Source organism: Cygnus atratus, chromosome 2, assembly GCF_013377495.2.
Source record: "Cygnus atratus isolate AKBS03 ecotype Queensland, Australia chromosome 2, CAtr_DNAZoo_HiC_assembly, whole genome shotgun sequence".
NCBI lineage: Eukaryota > Metazoa > Chordata > Aves > Anseriformes > Anatidae > Cygnus > Cygnus atratus.
Window position 1 is genome coordinate 49,943 of NC_066363.1, and position 17,686 is coordinate 67,628.

At 60.2% G+C, this 17,686-nt stretch overlaps 1 protein-coding gene across 3 annotated transcripts in view; it reads left to right on the forward strand.

The window, feature by feature from the left end:
* The window catches only part of AGAP3 (ArfGAP with GTPase domain, ankyrin repeat and PH domain 3), a 141,966-nt gene that overhangs the window by 37,308 nt on the left and 86,972 nt on the right, over window positions 1–17,686 (forward strand). For 2 of the 3 annotated variants that reach the window (XM_035554284.1, XM_035554285.2), the window contains exon 2: window positions 15,881–15,939. In XM_035554284.1, the coding sequence (XP_035410177.1) occupies window positions 15,881–15,939 (59 nt within the window). Of the gene's footprint in view, window positions 1–4,573; window positions 5,052–15,880; window positions 15,940–17,686 lie in introns of those variants that run through there. The other variant, XM_050709275.1, reaches the window with a different exon arrangement.

The window sequence follows — 17,686 nt, forward strand, 5'->3', positions numbered from 1 at the left end:
TTGGATAGTGTCACCTTCCCCACGCAGTAGAGACGCACACGGTGCCAATCAGAGCGGTGTAATCAGCTGAGCAGACTGCCTGAGAAAAGACGCTCGCAGGCGAGGAGTGGTGCGTCGGGCATGTTTCAGCGATGGCTGTCTCGAAGCACCAGTGGCTTCTTTCACGGTGCCATTCCCTGTCGGTCTCTGTTGCAGCTGAGCTAGCCGGAGCTGTGCGCTGCCCTGTGCTGGCCGCCCTCGTGCCAGCCCCTGGGGTGCCGGTGCTTGGCTGCAGCCCTCTGCCGCCAGAGGTTGCATCTCAGGCTCAGTTTTATTCTGGTTTATTTTTAGATGTCTCTTGTTCTTTCTGCAGGAATAGTGCCAAGGGGTTTTGTATCAGTGCTGTAGCATATAGAACCTTTGCCTCATAACAGGCTAATTAGGTAAAAATATCTTTATGATGTTACTGTTGTAAAGGCAAATACCTTCTTGGGATATAGCGGCGCAAATGTATGTGAGAAGCACGCTCATTTTTTATGTCTTCCCAGTGCTGCAGGAGGCCTCAAGTGAATATCGTGCCAAGGTTCTGGCACTGCAGCTGAAAAAAAAAAAAAAGAGGTGGTAGACAAACTAGAGAATTGAAAGGAGGGCATTTAAAACGTAAGTAGCTGTAAAAATATGATCTGAGTGGAATAGTGAAGGAGACGGTGTCAGGTTATGGGGAACTTGCTGTTTCTGAGCGCATTTGTAGCCGTAGAGGAGAACGCAACCTGCTGTTCTTCGTGTCTGACATGGCTATGGCAGGAGAAGTCGGTTTTACGTGCAGGAAGGGGGATCTGGAGCAGGCACCGGGAGGAGGAGGAGGGTGCAGGGTGATGAAGGCAGCAGCGGGCTCGGGGAGGCTCTTAGAGACGGGTCAGGCTCCGTGCCCTGAAGCCCTTCCCAGTGCGTATTTTTGTGGCTCAGTGATACCTCCGTGCCCAGAACTTACCAGAATTTTTTAAAGCGATCAGAGTTATGCAGAAGGTGCACCATCTGGCGTCGTTAGAGTAAAAGTTAAACAAGCCCAAGATTTTGGGAGGGGATGAATAGAGGTGGCCTGCTTCGTTACATGAGCAGCTCCTGATGGCTGGGAGTGGGGCTGTGCAGACGGCTGTCGGCAAGGACCTCGAGAGGTTATTAGTCTCGTTTCCTGCCCAAAGGCTGATTACCTGGGTCTGAATTATTCCTGACAGATGTCTGTCCGATCGATTCTGACCTCTCCGTTGACGGAGACGCCGTGATCTCCACAGACAGCCTCGTCTGGCGCTCAGCGCCTGTCAGAAGACATTCCCTTGTAATTGCTGCCTGCAGGACTCCCTGCTCCTAGCTGCAGTGCGGCCGAGCCCCGTGCTCCTGCAGGCAGGGCACCAGATGATGGGGTGAGGGTCGGATCCAGCCTGGCAGCCTGTGTGCTCCTGTGACCTTGGCACAGATGGCAGAGCCATGTCTGGCGGGTTACCAGGCGCCTTCTGCTCAGCTCCAGGCACCGGTGCCCGCTGGCTGGGCAGAAGGGGAGCTGGATGCGTCCCGTCGTCCTGAGCGCTGGCACACTGCGGGGATAGGCGTCTGCTAGATGATCCTCGGTCTAGAGAGCTGCTCCCCCTGGCAGCACGGAGCAGCGGGGAGAATACACCACAGAATGGGAGATGTTAGTGTCTGAAAGATGCAGAGAAGTAAGGGGGGAAAAGAAGCAAAGGGAAGAAAAGGCCCTGGGACTAAGGAGGGGGCTGCTGGGTGCAGTTTTGCTTCTGCCCTGTGGTGATGGTGGCCTCGCTCCTGGGGGGCTGGGAGAACCATCTAGGTTGGAAGAGACCTCCAAGATCATCTAGTCCAAGCTCTGCCCTAACGCTAACAAGTCCTCCACTAAACCATATCACTAAGGGCTACATCTAAACGTCTTTTAAAGACCTCCAGGGATGGCGACTCAACCACCTCCCTGGGCAGCCCATTCCAATGCCTAACAACCCTTTCGGTAAAGAAGTTCTTCCTAATATCCAACCTAAACCTCCCCTGGCGCAACTTTAGCCCATTCCCCCTCGTCCTGTCACCAGGCACATGGGAGAACAGACCAACCCCCACCTCGCTACAGCCTCCTTTAAGGTACCTATAGAGAGCGATGAGGTCTCCCCTGAGCCTCCTCTTCTCCAGGCTGAACAACCCCAGCTCCCTCAGCCGCTCCTCGTAAGACTTGTTCTCCAGACCCCTCACCAGCTTCGTTGCCCTTCTCTGGACTCTCTCGAGCACCTCCATGTCCTTCTTGTAGCGAGGGGCCCAAAACTGAACACAGTACTCGAGGTGCGGCCTCACCAGAGCCGAGTACAGGGGGACAATCACCTCCTTAGACCTGCTGGCCACACTGCTTCTTATGCAAGCCAGGATGCTGTTGGCCTTCTTGGCCACCTGAGCACACTGCTGGCTCGTATTCAGCCGACTATCAACCAGTACTCCCAGGTCCTTCTCCGCCAGGCAGCTTTCCAGCCACTCCTCTCCCAGCCTGTAGCGCTGCTTGGGGTTGTTGCGCCCCAGGTGCAGGACCCGGCACTTGGCCTTGTTGAACTTCATGCAGTTGACCTCAGCCCATCCGTCCAGCCTATCCAGATCTTCCTGCAGAGCCTTCTTTCCCTCGAGCAGATCGACACACGCACCTACCTCGGCGTCATCTGCAAACTTACTGAGGGTGCACTCGATCCCCTCATCCAGGCCATCGATAAAGATATTAAAGAGGACCGGCCCCAGCACTGAGCCCTGGGGGACTCCGCTAGTAACCGGCCTCCAACTGGATTTGGCTCCATTCACCACAACTCTTTGGGCCCGGCTACCCCAGAAATAGGGGAGCGTGGGGGAAAGAGAGGAAGGGGCTTGGCCAACGTGAAGCAGCGGCTGTGCCGTGGGGATGGGGAGGGCTGAAGCTGGCAGTGGTCAGGAAATGTTGCCTGCACTGAGAGGGAGGAAAGCCAAGGGGAGGAAAAAAGGAGGAGGAGGTCCTGGGGCAGTGCTAGAGACAGGGTGGGGAGTGTTGGAGAGGTGGAAGAGCCGCTTTGCTGGGGGGCTCCGGAGGAGCTGGACTGGGGAGACAGACGGGGCCGAGTGGCGCTGTGCTCAATCCAGGAACAACGCCTTGCCCTGGCAGGATGGGAGCGGAGCGCTGGCCGAGGGGTGGCACTTGCTGCTCTGCAGCAGTCACTGCACCGGGCCCCTCCGGCCTGCGCAGCGGGGTCGGGAGGGCTTTGGGGGTAGGGTCGAGGCGCTTTTTGTCTGTTTGATGCCGCCGGTGGCCAACTGCCCTCAGAGGGAGCCGCGCAGCCCCTCCTGCTCCTGGGTGCTGCTGAGACAGGGAAAGGGGAGCAGGCGGCGGCGGTGCTGCACCCGGGGGAGCGCCGGGGGGGTCGGGGGGCAGCCACGGCCGGCTCGCACAGGGAAGGAAGGCGACGGCGGTACGGTAACGGCCGTGGGCCCGAGCCCCCGCACAGGCTCCGGCTCCTCCGCCGCGGGTGGCCAGCGCGGAGCTGCCCCAGCGCGGAGCTGCCCCTGCCGGCCGCGGCCCGGCCCCGCAGCTCGCACCCAGGCGCCGCCCGCAGCGGGGCCTCGGCCGCGGTGCCCGGTGTCGGGGCCCGGCTGGCGCCGCCGGGGCCGCGGCGGGGAGGGCGCTGCCGCCCCCTGCCGGCCCCGCGCTGCCACCGGCGGGGGCTCCCGGCGGCGCGCTGGGGGGGGGGGGGGGGCAGCGCCGCCGTGCCCGCGGCCCGAGCAGCGGGGGCGGCCGGGCAGGGGGGTCCGGCCCTGCGCCGCTCCGGGGGGCCGCGGGGCTCCCGGGGCCGCACCGCTCTCGGGGCCGGGCGGGCGGCGGGGCCGGCCCGGGAGGGCTCCGCGGGCGCGGGGCCGGGGCCGGGCCGCGGGGCAGCGCCCGCCCGGTGCCCGCTGCCCGGCGGCCCCGGGGAGGGCGCGGCCGCGCGGGGCGGCCCCGGCCCCGTTGCCGGCCCCGTTGCCGGCCCCGGCTGCTGTTCCGGGGCGGGCCCAGCCCCGCCGCCCGCGGCGCTCGGGAGCGCGGCCCGGGCATGCCGGCGCGGCGTGGGAGCCGGCGGGCGGCGGGCGGCGCGGGGGGGGGCCCCGCTGCGCCGCGTCCCCGGGGCCGGGCGGCCGAGAGCGGCGGGCGGCCCGGGGCCATGGGGCAGCCCCGCAGGTGACGATGGCGGAGGGCTGGCGCTGGAGCGAGGCGGGCCGGGGCCCCCCGCGGCCGAGCCCCCGCCGCGCCGTCAGCGTCTGCGAGTCGCTGGACCTGCAGGGCGTCCCCGCCGTCCAGGCCGCCCTCAAGGCCGCCCAGCAGCAGCGGCGCCGGCCCAAGAGCTTCTGCGCGGCGGGGAACGGGCTGGCGGCCGGCGCCCTGCTGCCCCCCGCGCCCCCCGGCAGGGCCCGCGGCAGCTTGCTGGACTTCTTCAGGCTGCGCTCGCCCCGCAGGCGGGAGGCGGACGGCGGCGAGGGCGCGGGGTCGCCGCTCGCCTCGGGGGCCGGCCCCGGGGCCGGGGGGGCGCAGCGCCCGCGCCCCAGCAGCATGACCTTCCTGCCCTCGGCCCGGCCGCAGCACCCCGCGGAGAGCCCCGGCTTCCTCCGGGGCGGCTCCCTGTGGGGCAGCCGCCGCTGGAACCTCTTCGGGGGCAGCGGCCGGAGCGGCCCGAGCCCCAGGAAGAACTTCAGCGCCCTGCGCAAGAGCTTCAGCTTCCGCCTGCGGCGGGGCCACGAGCTGCGGCGCTCGGAGTCGGGGGGCCTCCTGCGCCCCGCGCGCCTCCGCACCAAGAGCGAGGGGGACGCCAGCTCCCTGCACACCTGCCCCAGCAAGCGGGACCTGCTGTACCCGGAGCTGGCCAGGGTCGGCGGCAGGCTGCACGCGGACCCCGGGCAGCCGGGGGGACTCTGGAGACTCCTCACGAGCCGCTTCCGAAGGCGAGAGCGCGGCGGCACCGGCGGCGCCTCCCCCAAGGAGCCCCACGGTGGCGCCGACCCCGTCCTCCTGGGCAGCGGCCCGCTGCGAGCGCTGGGTAAGTGAGCGCAGGAGCGGCGCTGGCCCGGAGAGAGCGGAGCCCCCTGTGCCGGCGGGGCGGGCGGCGGTGGCCTGGCCCTGCTGGGGTCCCTGGGCTGCCACGGGCACCTGGCTGTGTCTCGGTGCTGCGTGGGGTGTGCGCTCAGGAAAGCTCGGCTGCAGCGAAGAAGCGTGGGCGTCTGTGGGGCCGTCTGGTGCCCCAGCATGCTGGTGCCACCGTCACGAGCGCTGAAGGAGCAGCAGCGTGGACGGCTTGGAGGAGATGCTGTGAGGGGTTCCTTCCCTTGCCTAGCCTCGTGGGTCCCACGTCCTCCTTGCCGTGTTGGTGTCCCAGCGAGGGCAGGGATAGCTGAGCCTTGTGCAGTGGGGTCAGGGCAGCAGGGGGAACTGAAACTCATGTCCTGCCTGCATGAGGGGGAGAGGGGTCCGGTTCCTGGGCAGGGGCTGAGTGATTTGGGAGGCCACCAGAGCAGAGGCAAGGAGCAGCATGAGGAGCTAGGGAGCACAGAAAGGTGCTGTTCCCGTCCTACAAGCACTTCCCTGGTGCTGGAGTCTGTCTGGGTGCTGACTGCAGGGGTCTTGCCTTGGGGTGAGCGGGGACAGGGGGCGCTTGCGGGGCACAGGGCAGCCTGCGAAATGCTGCGGTGGCTCCCGAGTGACATGGCAGGGGGACAGAGAGCAGGACCCCTGTGGGGACTGTGCCTGCCATGGACTGGTAGCTGAAGCTGCCGTTGCTTGCTTGGCTAACCGACCCCTGGGCCGTGCTGCGGTGGGTTGTGCTCCCGGTGCTGGGGCTGCGGGGCTGGCAGAGGCTCCTTGGGGGCAGCGCTGCCTGTGCCCCCCTGCCCGGTCCTGTTCCCCGTTCCCTGGCACGAGCACGCGGGGCGAGTGGAGCTGCGCAGGGGCCCGGAGGTGTGCAGCTCCCACAGGCTTTTTAAGGCATTGAGCGCTGAGTGAACACAGCGGGGGGGCTGGGCTTGGGCCCTGCCGCTCTCCAGGCAGGCAGGGCAGCGCTTCCTGGCACCCGCGAGCTGCTCTGGGTTTCCATTGCGGGATTCCCGAGTCCCGGCATCGTGGAAGCAACTCCCCGGCTTGGCTCGTGTGCCAGAGGGGTGGATTTGGGCTGGGGGGCTCCCTGAGGAGCTGCGGGCACCCAGGGCAGCGCCGTGCCCAGGCGCTCCCCAGCAGGGCCGGCCTTGGGGGCTGAGCGCAGGAGCAGCTCTGCTGCAGCCTGAGCTTCGCTGCCACACGGGTGCTGGCTGGGGAGCTCAAGGAGCTCGTTCCTGCCGGTCCCTTTGTCCTCGGGGCTCACTGTGCCTTCCAGGTGAAGGTCCGGTGTGTAGGCTCTGGCCGAGTGGCCGGGACTGCCTTTGCGTGCCGTAGGGTGCCTGGCTGTGCTCCCCTGCGGAGCCCTCCTCCTGCAGGGCCCCTGCTGGCTGGCAGGGGTGCCCGGGGCCGGGTGCGGTGCTCGGGCTGGGTGGCGGGAGGTTCCCAGGCAAGGGGAGGCTGCGCTCATGGCTGGGGAATGTGGGTGTATCCGGGCAGGGAGGGCCAGGCCCTGCCCGTGCGGCAGGGGGCCTGTTCCTGCTTGCCGGCGGCTTCCAGCAGGAGCTGCGCCAGCAGCCGCCAGCCCTTCTGCTGCATTCCCAGGGGAGCAGCTGAGGTTGCTTGCTTGTGCCGGTGTCCTCGCTCCTCACCTGGCTACTGGGCTGGGACAGGTAGGGGCTCCCTTTGGGTCCATCTGCTGGAGAGCCTGGTTGTGTTTTACCAGGGGCACTGGAGAGGGCCTGGAGCCCTCTCTGGCGGCGATCAGCTGGCTGATGAGAGACCACTGCTGGCCAGGGCTGAGCATTTCCCCCTGTGGCCTGTGCTGGAGCCTGGGGATAACCTTTCCAGGCTGGCTGAGGGGCTGTCACTCACTGTGGCAGAGCAAGCACCACTTGCCGGAGCTGCAGAGTTGACGCTTTTGTTTGCTCCTTGCTCAGAACACCAGTTTTGTTATTAGCTGCCTGGTTTTAACTCGGTCAAGAAACGCTCTCCTGTGTCAATGAGATGTGAAGAAGCAGCCATGACATCTGCAGGCTAAAGCTGCTGTTTGTCCTGTTTTATATGTCCCATCTCTCCATGAAGCGTGTTGGTCTGTGGGCTCTGGCTCAGGGGGAGCTGTGAGCCTCCGAGCCGGGAAGCTGTAGGTTGGACACGGACAGTCTCAGTACTGCTCCAGCGTGGCCGTACTGGAGATCTCTGCCCTGCTCCTGTTTCAGACTTGTAGGCCAATAGTGTTTGTAACACATGCTCAGCACTTCAAAAACTTTGATGCTTTACGCTAGCGCTGCCTACCTTAGCCCTAGGAAAGTTGCTAACGTAGTCCCAACATGCCCTCCCAAGGGGGTGCAGCTGCAGTTGCGGTTATCAGCTCTTTGGAAAAGTTGGGTATATTAGTCCAGGCAGGGATCCAAGCCAACTTTGCTACCCTGTTCCCAGTACTGGGAGAATTTTGTTTATAGCAAGCTCAGATACCGGCCCAGCGCAGTGCTCTGCTGTGTAGGCATTCCCAAAGGCCCATCGGACTCCGGAGGACGGTCCCAGTGCTCTTCTGCAAGCCTTGCTGAGACCTCCTCTGGGCTCCGTGCGTAGCGTTGGCTCCCTGCTGATGCAGGGGTCCAGCCTGGACCAAGCACAGGGAGGGACGATCAGGGCAAGGCAGAATTTGTTGCCTGAAAGAGTTGAAGAGCTTTTCTTGGTGTATCAGAACGAAGGCTGGCAGGGGATGCAATTTTCTGTAAATACAGCAAGGAAGGATGAGAGCCCTTGGAGCTGGAACAAAGTCAGCACAAAGTCCAGCCACTTTGGACTGACCACAAATAACAGCGGTCGGCGGTTCAGAGGAACGTTTCCAGGTCTCAGCTGGTGCAGTTCTGAAGGAGTGCTCTGACACAGGCTTGGAAAGGCTGGGCAGGCTTGGGGTTGAAGTTTTCCCTGCTCATGGAGGGATCGCATAAAGGGTACAGCATCTCTGGCAGTGGCATCTGGACTCCGCAGTTCAGGAAGTGTTCCTTGCAACCATATTCCCATCTTTCAGAAAGATGGTCTGCTTTTTTAAGGTGCCTTAAGGTTTTGAGGTAACTCCCTCTACTCCTCTGTTCGGTGTTTGACCATGCAGAGAGGACTAACGTGTAGGCCATTGTGTGAGAGAAGACTACTGGGAGAAGGGGAAGGTGTTTTTATATTAATAAGGTGAAGTTTGCATAGCGAGTTGAGTAGATAATGATATGTATCGTCTCTTGTTAGTACCTGCCTGAGCTTAGCGGGGAGAGTTTGGTGAGGAGCAAAGATGGCATGATGAGTTTGGAGGCTGTGCCTCGGACGCTGAGCCCAGCCTGGTGTCCACGCTTCAGAAAAACTTGGAAATCCGGAAGGTACCAAGGAAGGAGTTGTGGCGACACCGAAACGCCTAATTCTCGGGGCAGGATCGCAGGAGATGTATGCAGTAGGTGCAGAGGTGTTTGATTGCAGTCTTCAGATATCCATAGGAAGGGGGAACTTCAAAAAACAGTGCCTTTTTAATCTTAACCTGCCTTGGCTTGTGGGTTTAAACAGCTAGAGCTGAAGTCAGACATATTTGGAACAGGTTTTTACTGGCGAAGTGAGTCCCCGGCACAGCGCTCGCGTTGGGAAGATGGTGGGTTATCTGTGACTGCAGGTCACTGACGGGGAGGGCTGTCTCCTTCAGCAGGCTCCAGCTGTCAGAGCCCACAGGGTTCGGTGACGTTCCTTGGTCTGCGAGTATTTGGACATGGACCAGAAGGTAGTAGGGTCCAGGAGGCCTGGGACATACGACCTTCCACAGCACGTGCGCTGCCCAGTACACGTTGGGTGATGGCAGGGCAGGTGCCCGAGCTGCTGCTGCCCGCAGTATCGCTGAGAAACGAGGGTGGAAGTTGATAATCGCACACTTCTTTTCCAGAGGTACTCAAGATTCTCTCCCTTCACTGCTGCTAAATATTTAAAGCTCTGGTGAGATAATCCTTGTGAAGAACACATCCCACACACGGTCTCTACACCAGCTGAGCTCTCTGACAGGAACACCAGCCGTGCGTGTGTAGGCCCTTGACCTGGAGAAATCTCTCTCCCTGCCAGCGTTGCCAGGGTTGAGGCTTTATCAAGCCCGGCCTGGAAGAGGTGGCTCTGCCCAGGCTTGTAGCGCTCTGCTGCCCTTTTATCTGCTTGTGTGGGCAGATGGGTACTTTGGAACTTGGTTTGTGGGGGCACTTCTGTGTTTGTTCGGCCTCTGACCTGCTTTCAAAGCTGGTTTTAACGTCCAGGGTTTCAGTGTCCAAGTTAGTTCCACAGTGGCTTGGTTAATGAGGTGGTTAATTATTAGTTGCTGTGTGCGGAGGCCAGATGTGTCTGGCACTCACTCTCCTGAAGCACAAGGTAGGTGAACCTGCTACGCTTCATCCTATGAAGAGATCCGTCTGCAAGGAGGCAGGGCCCTTTCTCCTCCCAGCTTTGCAGCAGCAATGGATGTAAGCAGCAGAGGGTCGGCACTGCCATGGTTGCGTTCCCACTGGGTGTCCTGTGAAGGCAGGTGGAGCTGTTGTGAGCACCCTCTGTGCTGGAGGGTTCAGCTCTTCCTTCCTAGCGTGCGACGCTGTTGGGGCCCACAGCAGCGGTCTGTCTGCCGGCCACTGATGATGTCCGGCCTAACTGACAGAGAGGCATCAGCTGCCAGAGTGCCTGCCTCACGTCTGCTCCTGCTCGCGGCAGGGACCTTGTGTGTGCCCGTCCTTCAGTATGCGTGTCGCCTTCTGGAGCGTAGAGCTGCCTGTGCTCTACGCTCGCCGAGACCTCGCCGAGAGGAGGCTGTGGGCCTGAATCTCCTTTTCCAGGGAGAGGTCAGGTCGGTCGCCTCTCTGGCGTGGCTGTGTCTTGTGCCTCAGACCAAGACCACCATTTGGCTGTGCAAAGGCACTCAGCATCCAAGTGGTGCCGTGAGTCCACTGCTTCTGCTTTTGAGGTCAGATGCGCCTGGGGAAGGTATTCAGCCACAGTGCTGACAGTCTGGTCTCTTCTGTATTATTAAATAACAAAGAAGAGGGAGGAAGAGTGACTGGGTGTGTTTTAATGTGAAATACTAAACAATACAGGTAGTCCAGCAGTGCAGCTAACCGAGTGAATCACTACTCCCCTGTGTCTACACGAGCCCCAGCGATGAGGGGGAGGATGGTTCACGAGGGTGTTAGCCCAGCTGGAGACAATCTGTGCTGAACGAGCTCGTGCCAAGGCACTGGCACTGCGGGGAGGGTGCTAATGCAGAACTGCCCGCCTGGGTTTTGGGTAGTGGATGTTCATGCGTTGGGCAGATCAGGTCACGTCTGCTGGCTTTGTGTGTGCTTCCACATGGTCGCTGCCTCTCCCCTGGAGAAGGCTGCGGTCACTTCTTCCAGCAGGGACGGTGCCCGAGTGGCTGGCATCACACCCTGCCCCGCTCAGTGCGGGACGCAGGTGGGAGGGGAATAGTGTCACCAGCAGGGAGACCCCCACACCCCGAAGGATCTCCTTGCGTTAATTTGAACACGTAACTGACGGGGACGGAGCATGCGGTGGTACAGAGCTCAGGCACGTGAGAGGCGGGGAGCCTCCATGGGCTGCGGTTTAGTAGTGAACAAGGAACGCTGGGGATGGACGGAGCTGACATCAGCGAGCTGTGTCAGCTTCTTTCGACAGTCAGGTTACTTGGCCTATGGCTGTTTTGGGTGGTTGAGAAACTGCTCTTGAGGTGCCTTTCTGACAGCTTCACGGATTTCATCCACCCCTCCCGCACACGGCGGCTGCTTTCACTTGCTGTGAGGAGGAGCAGGTGGATGGGGAAAGCAGCGCACGGAAACGGAGCGAGCAGGGCAGCTCCCCACAGCCGGGCACGGGGGCCGCCTGTCTGGGGGGCCGTGGGGCGCGGGGCGGTGCAGGGCGACGTGGCTGCAGCGCCTGTTTGGGGCAGGACTACAGGGCGGGCCGTGCGGATGTCGGCACGTCGTGCCGGGCTGCGTGTGTCCGTGCACTGGGAGAGGCGACCGGTGCGTGCGGGGAGCAGAACGGTGGGGTGTAAGGGTGACTGGGCGGCCGGCTGCGGTGGCGGGTTTGTAAGGCTCAGCTGGGGCACGCACCGCGGCTGGCAGCGTGGAATTGGGTCGTGCTCCAGGTCCTCGGGCTTCTGGGCGAGCGGGTGGTCTTGAGGACCTTGTCTCAGGCGGTAGGTGGGAACAGTGTAGGAAAGGGCGATTCTTCAGGTGCTGCAGGAAATGCCGCATCTTGCTTGGGGCAGGAGGAGGTGTAGTGCTATGGGCTGCTGGTCGATGCAGACAAAGGCATTTTTTTCCTCTTTTTGAGGGCCAGAGCCAAGCTTCTCCCTGTGGTCTGTAAGGAGTACTAGAAGTGTATGTGTGAGAATGTTGCTCTGTTAACTAAGTAATTTGGGGAACCTGACACTAATGCCTCCTGGTTACAAGAAGTTTCAGCTTGCAGGGCATGGTTTAAGAAAGCCCCCAAACTCAGCTTGAAGGCCATGTGAAGCCAAAACTGAAGAACAACCAGTCAGCGGCAGGAGTTCAGAGGGAAGGTGAAACTCGGTTGGAATGCTCTTCCAGCATAGCCTCCTTTCTTCTGCACAAGACCGACTCACTTGGCACTGGTGTGTTGGGCAGAGGTGTGTTGGAGGGCTTGCTGCAGGACACCGTGACGCTGGTTCCGCACTCCCGCCTCTTGCAGGAGCTGGAAAGTTTCCCAGGCATGTCATGAGGTGAAGGCAGAGGACAGTACCAAAGACATCTGGTCCCAGACGGGCAAACCCAGTTGTGCCAGGACGCCCAGCCTTCTCGCATCACTTCGCTGCTGTGTCCAGGCACTGCCGTGCTTTGTCACCAGTCCTGGTGGCAGAAGACCCCGCCGGCACTGCATCCTTCAGCTGATCAGGAAGGTCAGAGGGTGAGTGGGTCAGTGGAGGTAGCCATGGGGGAAGCCCACCGGGGTCACTCCGCAAGGCAGGAGGTGCCCGGCCAGCTCCGGGAGCACCACAGATTCCCACTGAGCAGAAAGAGCTATCTGCTGTGCCCTGGTGGCTTCTCCATTGTAGGCAGTTGGAAATGAGGATAGGATGTCTTCCTCAAAGAAGGGAATTTTAGTGGAAAGGTTCATGTGTACATGTACAGCTTGTGATGGCAGATGGACACAAGGGCCTTCTGTTCCTGACATCTGAGCCTCTGGCTTTGGAGGTGAACCACAGCTGGAATTGGCCCCTCTAAGATTTGTGTCAGAAATATTTCCAGCTGATTTTGAAGCGATGCTGTGCCTGTCTTCAGTTCAAGGCCACTTCCACTCTAGTCTTTGTTCCTTCTGTCATGTAGTCAGTAAGCACTTGCTTTTACCTTTCCGGGCATTGGAATACGAGTGGGGTCACCTGTACTGTCGTGAGCACATGCAGCGGAGGTATCTAGCCCGCAGTGTGCAGGCAGCGTGCCGTACTGCTCCAGCTGGCTGATCGGTAGGGGAGCGGCGGGGTGGTCTGGGCAGGGTTGGTCGCACAGTGAGACTTCCCAGAACAGCCGTCTGTTCTCCTGCTGCAGGTGCGATGCTGAGGTGCTCAGCACGGGCAGCGGGCTCGTCTGCTTCGTCTGAACGAGGTGTGCTGGAGCAGGGGGGAAGCGGAGGACAGCAGAGGGCGGGCAGGCTGGGAGCCTGCCACGCAGAAAAGAGGAGTCAGTGGTGAAACCCGGGGGCGGTGATGATCAGGGTGGCTGGAGAAGCTAGTTTGCTCTCTGGTACAAGGGCAGGGCAGATCAGTGAAGTCAAGCCCAAAACAAACAAGAAATAGGGTTTTCAAGGAATGTGTATTTACACTCCTGAAACTCCTCGTTAAAGAGCAATACGGAAGTGAAATTTGATGTGGTTTTAAAAGGGGCCAGAACAAGCCTACTGAACAGCCACACCAGACAAGGCTCAGGAGATGCCTGAGCTGCAGAGATCAGGGCTGCAGACAGCAGAGGGTGGTACCGTGCGCCCTCACCGTGCTACTGCCTGCGACCAGAGGGGCGGCACGGGAAGGGACTTGCCCTGTGTAGCTCGGCATCGACCTGTGCTGCGGCGTGCAGGCGGTGAGGTGCCGGCACCCAGGGAGCGGGGCTGGGCAGAGCCGGCGTGCTGCGCTGCTGCGGGACCACGGCTGGCATCACCACGCACACGTCTGCCCCGGGCTGTGGTGCAGACGCTGCCCGTGCTGGCAGCTGGTGGCAAGCAGGGAGCACAGGTCGAATGTCGGCGCCTTGGGTTAAGCGCGCTAATAGTGTTTGTTAATTGAATGTGTTACATGGCTCAATATAGCTAAACTGGCACTGCGTCACAGTTTATTTGTGTTGGGATTTACTCAGAGGCCTTCACAGCAAGTTAAAAATCTGTCGTCAATGAACTCCTGAACCTTGCTTAAAAAAAGACATGTTAGAATAGTTAGCAAGGAGGCAACTAGCAAACATTCACCTGTTTTCTCTCTCCTGAGCATCCAAGAACAGGAAGAGGCAAGAGAACAGCCTGCCCTCTCCAGGTCTCTCTCTCTGCCTCTCTCTGTTTTAAAGCCAAGTCAACAAGTGGGTTTTACTTATGCTCCATTCAAAATCTCTGGAAAATTATGCCTGATTTTTGCCAGTTTTTCACAGTTTAAGGAAATATGATGTGTAGTCAAACAGTGCAAGCGTGCTGCCTTTGTCTGGTCTGGAGGGAGGGGATGCCAGTAAAGAAGAAAGTAGTAATGCTGCAATGCTGCTTTAACCACCGTGGTTAACCAACAAAGGAACTAAGCAGAGCAAAAGTTACGGGAGGAGGTGATACCTTTTTTTAGACTACATAATGTGTTTGGAAACCCAGGTGTGTTGTCTGTCACCTTTTTGAAAGGGCTCCAGAACTTGTCATTTTCCTCTTTCTCTTTAATAGTTACTTTTATAAAGGTTTTACTCCTGCCTTAAAACTTTTCCTATAACAGAAAGAAAGAACAGGTGGGCAAGAGAGACCACAAAGAAACAACTCCTCTTATAAACCTTCACGATGGTGATGAGCACCCTTGCGTTCCTGCATCAGACTTGCGTTTTATTTGTCTGTAGTTTCTGAAAAGTTAGCGCTGATAAATGAGTGTATGGATGGTAACTTCTAGGTACGAGCACCGCGTTCTTCCCGTTTTTGACACGATGGGAAAAGTGCTGCGGCCTGTGGTGCCGGTGGCTGCGTGAGCGCTGTGCTGGAGGCGCCGTGGCGCTTGGCGCTTCTCCCCGGCACGCGCGGGCAGCGGCACACGGCGTGCGGGCACAGCGGGCAGGGCCCCGCGGCCCTGGAGAGGCTGTAGGCTGCGCGTCCCCGCTGTCCTGGGCTGGCCGGAGCAGCCTGTCTGAGATTGATTAGTCCGGAGAGGAGAAGGGGCTGCGGCTGTCGGAGTCGTGTGCCCAGCTCCCCCCGGAGCTGTGACGGCAAGGGATGGCCGTCGGCTGGCTCCTGGCAGGGCTGGAGAGCCCGGCCTGCTCCTCGATCCTGCCAGCGCCACGGCTGGTTTCAGCGTGCGGTGCCCTGCCACGGCCGGGGGCGAAGCCCGGAAGCCGTCGCTCCAACGGCATGGGGTGCGGGGAGCGGGGGACGGGCAGTGGGGCAGGCCCAGGGCCACCCCTCGTGGTGGCAGCCCCGGGTGACCCGCAGGGCTGCACCGCGCTGGCACCACGCTGGCACCGCGCTGGCACCGTGCTGGCACCGCGCTGGCACCGCGCTGGCGTGTTCAACAGCTCGCGGACTCCCCTCTTCCCTTTTGGGCCTGTCTGAGGGTTTCATTTCCGTGACAGTCTGACTACGCCACGTTCGTTACGTGTTCCTAGAGAAGCAGTGCACAGGTTTCTGCTTTCTAAAACCCCTGTTATTTTTATGCTATTAACAGACAGCAAGTGCTGCTCTTTTGTTTAACCCCCCGCCCTGCAGCCATCCCAGCCTTGGGTGTAGGATGCCTCTCCTCTCCTAAGGCAAACGAAGTACACCAAGTCTCTTAGGAGTGGCTGCTAGCAACTGCTGACACTTGAGGTGTTCTCCAGTCTCCTGTTCCTCCTCTGGTGTGTCTGGTTTTATTTGGGAAGTCTGTTGTTTGGCCAGCTCCTAGGGATGGTTTAGATGTAAATGAAGTGTTTGTGATTTCTGTGGCAGAAGGAGGGTGCTCCCTGTGCCACTCAGAGCTGTTCCTGGTTGTTACAACCTTCTTAAGCCTGTTGCGCTGTTCTGCAAATTACATAACGTGCACATAATTGTGTTCACTTTCAATCGAGAACATGTATTATGACATGCCTCCAGCTCCTTATCTGCACTGCATACAGCCCGATGGTACTGCAGCGCGAGCGCAGTGCTCGGGGCACCCCGCTGGGTGCCTTCAGTGCAGGGGTGCGTGTCCCATGTCCCCACAGGGGGCTGCTCCCTGGAGCTCCCCGCACCCTGTGTGCCTCGGGGAGGGGTGCTGTAAGGTTTTCTGCACTCCTGCGGGGGAGGAGGGAGCTGCCCCGTGCGCCGTGAGCTCCGCGCTGCCTCCTGCCCTGGGCTGGCCGCTCCTTCTGTCCTGAGCTCTGGCTCCAGGGCCACCAGGCACAGGCGGTGTCGGGCCTCGCATGGCTCCGCTGACGCTGGAGCGGGTGGGAGGGCTGAGCCACAGATCTCCTGGCTCTCGTGAGCAGGGTGGGCATGGCGGAGGGAAGAGGCCCCGGAGGGATCCCGAGGGACACTGGTGACCCGTCGTGATGATTTCTCCTCTCTGTTCTGCAGATTCGTTTGTGAACAGCCAGGAATGGACCCTGAGTCGCTCGGTGCCTGAGCTGAAGGTGGTGAGTACTCACGACTCGTGCCTCAGATACCCCTGGTTCTCTGATGCTTCTCCAAATCCCCAAGAAAAGCCCACGTTTTCCTGTGGCTGAGTGACTTTGCATAGGGGTTTCAGCCTCACAGGGAGGAGCTGGGGCTCCCGCTGTGCTGGGGGAAGGTGAGGGTTTCTCAGTGGGTCGCACTTGTGCAGGAGGGGTTGGTGGTCTGGGAGAGCACTCGGGTGCGGAGGTCCAAAAGCAATATTTGAGCACCTCACCCTTCCTGCTGGGCACAACAGAGCCATAATTCCCAACAGTCCCAGAGCCCCAAGATATCCCTGCCCCAGAGGGATACTGATAGGATGAAGCCATCACCTCTGGTGCTTTGTTCTGCTCGACAGAAGGCACCAAACTCTGCGGTTTGTCAGCGTGGGGTGGGTTTCCTGCAGCACTCTGTTACCAGGCGTCCTCGCCTGCTTGTCGGGTGAACACCAGAGGGGGACACGGTGTCTGGTGCCTCCGTGCCCATCTCGCCCCCCGCACAGCCCTGATCGTGTGGGCCTCCTGCAATGGGGACCTGGCCTCAGGGTGCAGCGCCTCTGAGACTGGAGGCATTTCCACCACTGGTCGCTGCTGGTGGCGCGTGCCTGCTCGCTGGGGCTGTCTGAGCTGACGTGGGCCACGGGTGCTGGAGGATGTGGGTGGTGTCTGCTCGAGCCGAGCTGGCTGGTGGGCACAAGAGCCAGAAGCCATGCCTGGGGCCAGGGGAGGAAGCAGGACCTCCCTTCTGGTGGCAGTGAGCTTCAGACTGGTGAGCAGTGCTCTGCCAAGGAGTGAGCCCAGGGGACAGTGGTGCAGGGGATGTCTGGGTGGGCAGGACACCAAGCATTTCCACGTGTGCCTGGCTGTTCTTAGGCACCTCGGCAGTCTGCTCCAGCGTTTTGCTCTTCTTGCGCTCTCTGCAGCAGCCTTTAACTCCTTTTGAAGCCTGTTGGGCATGTCTCCCTTGAGCCCTTTCAAGATTAATTTTTTCAATCTTAATCTCAAGAACAAGAAGCGTTTTTGCAAAACATACAAGCAGCATGCTGCCACAGTTGTTCTCACCTGCAGTTAAGTATAAATTGAAACGAACTTTGAATATTCACTTGTTAGTTTGGCTTGTGAAGTGAGTGTCTGTTCAAAAATATTCTTGCAGCTATTCTGTGTATTGCTTTCTGACACGTTAACAGTGTGCAGGCTGCAAAGCAGTGCTGCAAGCTAAACAAACCTAAAGCCTTCAGCTCGTTCTGAATCTACAGAAACCTTTTCCTGTGTTTTCCATGACCTCTGGGAATCTCTGCTTCTCTGGAGTTTCATCCGGCTGATGCGGTTCTTCTAAGAGCTGAAGCCGCTCAGAGGGCTGGTTCACGGCGGTGCGGGGCTGTGCCCCTTTCTGCTGTGTCCCCGGGGCTCTGCTGCAGCAGCTGACTGCAGGGGGCCGGTCGTCTCTAGGATTTCTGGGTCTGCCCAAGGGAAGGAAGCCGTCTAACGACAGAGCTGCTCCTGCTGCTGTCTGGGCATGGCAGTCGGTGTGGGGCGTCCTTGGACAGCACACAGGGACAGGGAAGGCTTGGCAAGGTCCAGAGCTCCTGGGTGGATGCCAAAGGGACGAGCTCAGCGCCATGCTCCTGTGGCGTGGCTGCTCCGTGGTATGTCAGCACTGCTGTGCCTCTCTTCCCCAGCTCTCTGGGCTTTTGCTTCTGTCTCATCCACCCCAGCGGTGCGGCTGTCC